Here is a 7,679-nt window from a genome sequence, read left to right on the forward strand (position 1 = left end):
TTTCTGAAGAAGGGTCTAGGCCCGAAACGTCAGCCTTCCTGCTCCTCTGATGATGCTTGGCCTGCTGTGTTCATCCAGCTCTACACCTTGTTATTTAGGGTTCAGAAGAGATTTACTAAGATGTTGCCAGGTATGGAAGGTTTGAGTTACAAAGAAAGGCTGGATAAGCTGGGGCTTCTTTCACTGGAGGAGAGAAGGTTGCGGGGTGACCTGATAGAAGTTTATAAAATAATGAGGGGTATATATGTTATAAATATTTATAGAGTTAATGGTAGTTTTTTTTTTAAACCTTAGAATGGGGGAAGTTCAAGACTGGGGCCCATTTTTAAGGTGAAAGTAGAGAGATTTAAAAAAAGACAAGAAGGGCAAGCGTTTTTTTTAAAAAACACTGAGGGTGGTTTGTGCGTGGAATGAACTTCCAGAGGAAGTGGTGGATGTGGGTAGTTACAACATTTGAAAGGTATCTGGATAGGTACATGAATAGGAAAGGTTTGGAGGGCCAGGAGCAGGCGGGTGGGACTAGTTTAGTTTGGGATTATGGTTGGCATGGGCTGGTTGGGCCGAAGAGTCTGTTTCTGTGCCGTGTGACTCCATAGGAGCTGGCAAAAACAGGATGAGCTGAACAGTCTCCACTCATGCCCTGTTAACTTGGCAATCCCAAGAATTTAGGGCAATCAAGGCAGATGGCCCCCCTGTACACCAGGGATAGGCAAACACACTCCTGTACATCAAAGTGGAGGGTAGGACACAGTGAATAAGCAGCTCTGCACGGCAACACCCCCACAGAGACAAGCTCACAACAAACCCGATACAAAACCGTGGCTCTGTCAATCCATTCAGACAGCAGGTGGGACACGATCCAGGACCTCCTGTCCCAGAGACAGGCACAATACCACTGCCCCAGCAACACCCACCCCCTCTCCACCCACCGCCCAAACGTGACCGAGCCGAGGGGTTCAAAGCAAGGAGCCGAGTCCGAGACGTACCGAGAGGAATATCCGCGGACATGCTGAGTGTCACGGTCGGTGACAGCGGGGTGGCCTTGGTGAAGAAATTCAGGTACTGCAGAGCGAAAGTCAACTGCACGGGTTCATTCATCTCAATGGTCACCTGTCAGACAGAGCAAAGGTTTCAATTTGTCCAGCCATGACGGACATGGTGTTCGCAAAGCTGTGCACTCTCACTGACACCCCCTACCTCCAGCCCAGCCCAGACTGCCAGGCAGCAGGGTAGATTAACAAGAGGGGCATCAGCTCTGACACAGTGATGGGCAGTGTTGGATAGCTGCTTTACAACAAAGGGCTCCCCGCAGCGGGCCAAGGTTCCAATGGAAAACCGTCCTTCTCGACCTCCCACCCCTTGCCCGAGAGGACGCTCAGGTTAAACCACCACCAGTTTTCTCTCTGGCCCACTGCCCAGTCAGACTATGGCGACTTTACTACAGCGAGCAGCTGAGAGAACAAGCTATGATCACTGCTGTCTGGGGATTACTGACACCGCTGTCACAGCGCACCCCCTCCCCACCAAGCAAACTGTGCTGACACAGGCAGTGGAGCCCCGTTCTGACTTACTGCATCGTCCTCCTTGTCCACATTGCTGGTCTGCGAGAGCTTGACGTTCCCAGTGCCCAGCTCCCCACTGGCTGAGAACTTCACCCCGTCTTTGGCGCACGAGATCACCACCGCGTCACCGATCTGGCTCAAATCCCGGCAGATTCTGGCAAATTCTCCAGATGGCATCTTCACCACGCAGCTATACTCCTGCTCCTGGAATGGGCACACGGGGGCACAGCGGTCAGGACCAAAGTGGGGGGCGGGGGTGCATAGGCTCTGAATTAAAAGGCTGACAATTTTAAGACTTGAGATGAGGAAGGAATTTATTCTCTCAGAGGGCTGAATGTCTTTGAAACTCCTGGCCGCAGAGAGCTGTAGGGCGGCAGAGTCCCTGTGGATATTGAAGACTGAGACAGATTCGTGATCAGTCAGGGAATCAGGGGTTAAAGGGAAAGGGCAGGAATGCGGACATGATGAATGTCAGATCAGACGTGATCCCACTGAATGGCAAGCAGGCTCTAGGGCTGAATGGCCTACACCCAAATTTTTTCTAATGGACTTGAGGAACAAGACAGAACATTGGCCATTATTACACAGCCCAGTCAAAAACACAACCCCCCCCCAACCCATCGATAACACTGATTCCTGGTTGAAACATAAGCTGCAATTTCCCCATGGGACTCATTGAAACATCAGAGGAAAACTCATTGTCTTATCAACCAGTTCAGAAATGTTATTGTACACCTCTGGAACAGGTGGAATGTGAACCCGGGCCTCCAGGCTCAGAGTTAGGGATACTACCACGGTGCCACAAGAGCCCCAAATACCAACCCTCTTCCCCCTGCCACCAAGAAGATCAAAACCTCAAACTCTCACCCTGTTATGGGGGCGGGTAGGCGTGTGTGCGAAAGAGAGAGAGAACTGGATGGCTCAATTTTCAGGAAAGGCTGGCTAGGCTTGAACTTTTTTCCCTGGAGTGCAGTAGGTTCAGGGGTGACCATACAGAGGTCTGGAAAATCATGAGGGGCATTGATAGGGTGAATGGCAAAGGTCTTTCCCCTAGGGTTAGGGAGTCCAAAACTCGAGGACATAATTTTAAGGCGAGGGGACAAAGATTTAAAGCAGGACCTGAATGGCAACTTATACACACAGAGGGGTGTTCAAAGGGTCTGTTCCGTGCTGTATGACTTGAGAATCCAAGAATCCGGTAATTCCATTTTCCTGAAAAACTGTCCGAGGACTGACCAAAGCTCCAGTAACTTTCAGCGTGAAGCCATAAGCCAACACAAGCCTAGCTGGTGACAGACGATCAATGCCATCCCTACCTGTTCCTAAATATCTTCAAACTCACTCACCGGGATTCCCAGCTGTTCAACGTCCAAATCCATCAGCTTCATCTCATAATCGGAGACTTTCTCCTGGTCTGAGAAGAGACGCACACAGTCAGGGGAACACACCAGCACTTTGTGCCCATCAGATCCCACATACAGCACACCGACAGACACATGTTGGCACCAGCGTGTCAGTATCCCTCACGGTCTGCCATCGACTCATCGGAATGGCACCAGAGAGATACTCTGAAACCACAAGAACCAACTGTCTTTTCTTTGGAGAAATTTACAAACAGGCAGGCCCCGAAAAGAGAGGGTTGCTCCGATTGACAGAGAGAGAAAAACAGTTATTGCTCTCGGCTCCAGAGGAATCATTGAACGTAATTGGAAACAGAGAGAGGGAAAGGAATTTCTTGTAAATAAAAGAGGCAGCCAGTGCTCATGTTCTGGAACACACTGCTTCAGAGAATTTGGGATCTGCTTCAAGTGCGACTTTGCCAATGACGCTGGATGACTCTTTGAAGAACAGCCATTTGGACGGTGATGACTGAAGTCTCAGTGAGCAGCTCTTTCAAACAGCGTGCTCCTCACTCCTCCCAATCTACTCTCAGCAGCTCATTGGCCAATTCGCCCATCAATGCCAAGTGGTTTTGGGTGGACAACACAGGGCACTGGAAGATACTGCTGGCCCCTGACCAGCACCAGTTCCCACGTGAGGGACGGACTTTGACGGGTGGGTGGGGTGGAAATGAAGCCAGGGCACCAGATCAGAGGCAGGGCCTGATACTTACTCTGTGACTCGAACACCAGAGCCAGTGTGTCAGCATTGTCCTCAGCTCTCAGGGTGATGATATCGTCATTGCCTGCACATTTGAGAATCTTGGACATGCTGCAAGGAAAACCACAGGAACAGAGAGATCACCTTCTGACCCAGTGTAACAACTCATTGGAGAATCGGCTAATGTATCCGTGAGACACAGGAGATTCAACAGGGGATACACGTAGAGAGAGAGAGAGAGAAAATCGAATTCGACACAGGAATCTGGTTACTGCTGTAACCTGGCAAAAAGCCACCCCCTGGTTTGGAGACATGAATTCAAACAAGGTGCTGTGTGATCTACTCTCAAATTTCACATCACCAGCACCATGGTTACTTTATCTGATCTGGGAAACTGACACTCTCTGCTGAGAGGGGTTGGTAAAGAAAATCGGAACAAGCTTCTGCGTGGTTCAACATGATAGACTGGTTCGCGAGGTCAGATCACATGGAATACAGGGAGAAACTAACCATTTGGATACAGAACTGGCTCGAAAGTAGGAGACAGAGGGTGGTGGGTTGCTTTTCACCCTGGAGGCCTGTAACCAGCGGTGTTCCACACGAATCGATGTTGGATCCACTGCTTTTCCTCATTTATAAATATGATTTGGATGTGACTATAGGAGGTATGGTTATTAAGTTTGCAGACCACACCAAAACTGGACAGTAAAGAAGGTTACCTCAGAGTACAACGGGATCTTGATCGGATGGGCCAATGGGCCGAGGAGCGGCAGACGGAGTTTAATTTAAATAAATGTGAAGTGTTGCATTTTGATAAGACAAACCAGGGCGGGACTTAATGGTAAAGTCCTGGGGTGTGTTGTCAAACAAAGAGACTCTAGGGTTCAGGTTCACAGTTCCTTGAAAGTGGAGTCGCAGGTAGACAGGATAGTGAAGAAAGCATTTGGTACGCTTGCCTTTATTGGTCAGTGCATTGAGTATAGGAGTTGGGAAGTCATGTTGCAGCTGTACAGGACATCGGTTAGGCCACTTCTGTAGCACTGAATTCAGTTCTGGTCTCCCTGCTATAATAAGGATGTTGTGAAACTTGAAAAGGTTCATAAAAGATTTACAAGAATGTTGCCAGGGTTGGAGGGTTTGAGCTACAGGGAAAGGCTGAATAGACTAGGGCTATTTTCCCTGGAGCATTGGAAGCTGAGAGGTGACCTTAAAGAAGTTCATAAAGTCACGAGGGGCATGGATAGGAATGAATAGCCAAGGTCTTTTCCCAGGGGTGGGGACACAGGTTTAAGGTGATAGAGGAAAGATTTGAAAAGAACCTAAGGGGCAACATTTTCATGCAGAGCGTGGTGCATGTATGGAATGAACTACAACAGTAAGTGGTGGAAGTCTGTAGAATTACAATATTTAAAAGCCACCTGGAGGGGTATATAAATAGAAAGGGTTTGGAGAGACACGGGCCAAATGCTGACAAATGGGACTAGATTAATTTCGGACAATCTGGCTGGCAGGGACGAATGGACCGAAGGGTCTGTTTCTGTGTTGTACATCTATGCCTTATTACAGCTGGGAATGAGAAATAACAAGGGGGCAGCTACACTCAATTTGGGGGGAGGGGATATGGAGGAATAAAAATGCTTGTTTTCAATGCCATCCACGGGGTCCTCTGCTCCCCTGCCCTGGGAGGGGATCAGAGAGTGAGAAAGTACACTGTGGGGAGGGATCCCATGGGATGGCAGAGCTCAGGGAAGGGGTGGGGGGAAAACCTGGAACATCCGATTGGTAAGCAGGCACAATGAGTCAGTGTGGCATTGCGGGGGGGGGGGGGGGTTTGGTACACAGCCCTGGGGGTGGTGGGTGGGAAAGAGGCTGGAGGAAGTAAGCAGGAGGCAAGGGTAAGGTGGGCGACAAGGTTTGAGATGCTAGAGGATGGGGCACCAGGTGGGTTTGGGAGGGGCAAGGGAATGTTTTGGACCTTCACAATCCCAACCTCACACCCTTCCCCAGGAGACAGAGCAACAGCTCCTGCCAACACTGGAGTGAACATCGCACAGGGAGAACAAGACCGCAAGACACAGGAGCAGAAATTATGCCATTCAGCCCATCGAGTCTGCTCCCCGCCATTCAATCATGGCTGATAAGTTTCTCAAACCCCATTCCCCCTGCAACCCTTGATCCCTATCTCCATCTTAAGTGCTCAAAGACCCGGCCTCCACAGCCCTCTGTGGCAGTGAATTCCACAGGTGCACAACCCTCTAGCTGAAGAAGTTTCTCCTTATCTCCGAGCTTGAAGGGTCTTCCCTTTACTCTGAGGCTGTGCCCTGGGGTCCTAGTCTCTGCTACCAATGGAAGCACCTTTCCCCCAACGCCCACTCTGTCCGGACCGTAAGTTTGAACGAGAGAAGGAGCGGTCTCTTCTCACTCTCTCACACACAGTGAGGTTAGCCCCTATGTATCCTTTTTTTTTGTTTCAATGAATGAATGAATGAACCAAGTTGCTACAATTCCCGCCAAGCGGGCCTTTCGCGCGCGTCTGACGTCACGGGCGGGCGGACTGGCTGGCGCCATTTTCCTGCAGCAATAGATACAGAGGAAAGCAGGAGGGCAACTGGGGGGGCAAATACATGCTCAATTAATGCCCCCCCCAACAACAACAACAACACGCCGGCGCGGGGTAGCGCCGCTCTCCTGCTGGCAGGTTGCACGCACACACAGAGGTTTGCAGCCACAGGGATTCTTCTCCCCCCCCCCAACACATCCCAGGGTTGGGGGGGGTTAATGCTCCAGCACCCCCACCCCAGCACCACACTGACCTGCTCAGGTTGACGCCCATGGCCAGGTTGCGGTCACAGCGGTAGGTGTCGAAGCCATCGCTGCGCAGGGTAAGCTGCACCAGGGACACATGCGAGCTGTCCATGGACTGCAGGCTGATCCCGGTCGAGCTGATGTCCCAACAAGCCTCGGTGATGAGGTCCTTGAGGGCTTCCAGCACCTTCTTCAGGATGCTGCCCTGCACCAGGCGAGCCTCAAACATCTTGGCACGGAGCTGCCACAGCAACAGGCAGGCAGACACAGAAAGAGAGAGAGGGTCAGGCCAAGGAACTGTACAGCACTGCCACACTCACTCAGGCTGTGCAGGAAATGAGAAGGCCTGCACTTCTCTCACTTCCTCATATAACCTCATGCAAATCAACCCTACCATATATGGTAACGGCGCGAAACCCTGCCTCGTCATTTTAAAAGAAATAAAACCTTTTGCAATTTGGGTGTAAAGTCTTTAACTCAATTGCAAGCTCCTCCTGGAGTTATACAATATATTGCAACATGGTACTCATGGGGCACTGTTATTTGCAAATAATTCTGCTCCCAGGGCCAGCGGACAACACGAAATTGTTGCATTTTGTGTTAAAATATGGTATGCAGTGTATCACAATTTCTACATATTTCAACAGCAAGGTCCAATGTTTACACAAAAGAATGATCGTGTTAATTCATTGCGGTGAAAGCATGCCATGGCAGTTTTTTTTTGCAAAGGAATATTGCCCCATTTTATAAAAGTTTCAGTCGTTTCTCTGCGTCGAAAAGTGGGCTGGACGCGCTCAGCAGCGCCGCTCTGCCGCCCCTGGCGGATGGAGGACGAGTTTGGGAGGACTAACTGAGGGAAGATGGCAGCAGCGCCGCTTTGCTGCCCCTGGCGGATGGAGGTCCAGAGTTGGAGGACCAGCGGGCCAGGCAGGATTAAAGGGGCGGGGTGGAGAGCGTGGCACCGCCGCTTTGCTCCTCCCCTGGCGGATGGAGGACCAGGGTGGGAGGAAACTGGGGAAAGAAGCGTGGTAGCGCCGCTTTGTTGCCTCCTGGCGGATGGAGGACCAGGTTGGGAGGAAACTGGGGAAAGAGCGGAGCAGCGCCGCTTTGCTGTCCCTGGCGGATGGAGGACCAGAGTCGGAGGACAGGCGGAGCTGGGAGGACTAGAGTGGGAGGACCAGCGGGGCTGGGAGGATCAGAGTGGGAGGACCA

At 51.0% G+C, this 7,679-nt stretch overlaps 1 protein-coding gene across 1 annotated transcript in view; it reads right to left on the reverse strand.

The window, feature by feature from the left end:
• Positions 1-6,829, reverse strand: part of pcna (proliferating cell nuclear antigen) — an 8,403-nt gene extending 1,574 nt beyond the window's left edge. Inside the window, exons 1-5 of the mRNA XM_020519969.2 lie at positions 6,476-6,829; positions 3,676-3,773; positions 2,909-2,976; positions 1,572-1,766; positions 987-1,110 (exon numbers count right to left, since the gene is read on the reverse strand). Of these exons, the coding sequence (XP_020375558.1) occupies positions 987-1,110; positions 1,572-1,766; positions 2,909-2,976; positions 3,676-3,773; positions 6,476-6,696 (706 nt within the window). The 5' untranslated portion in view covers positions 6,697-6,829. The remainder of the gene's footprint in view (positions 1-986; positions 1,111-1,571; positions 1,767-2,908; positions 2,977-3,675; positions 3,774-6,475) is intronic.
• Positions 6,830-7,679: the final 850 nt, after the last annotated feature.

This window comes from Rhincodon typus, chromosome 40 (assembly GCF_021869965.1).
Source record: "Rhincodon typus isolate 14 chromosome 40, sRhiTyp1.1, whole genome shotgun sequence".
Taxonomy (NCBI): Eukaryota; Metazoa; Chordata; class Chondrichthyes; order Orectolobiformes; family Rhincodontidae; genus Rhincodon; species Rhincodon typus.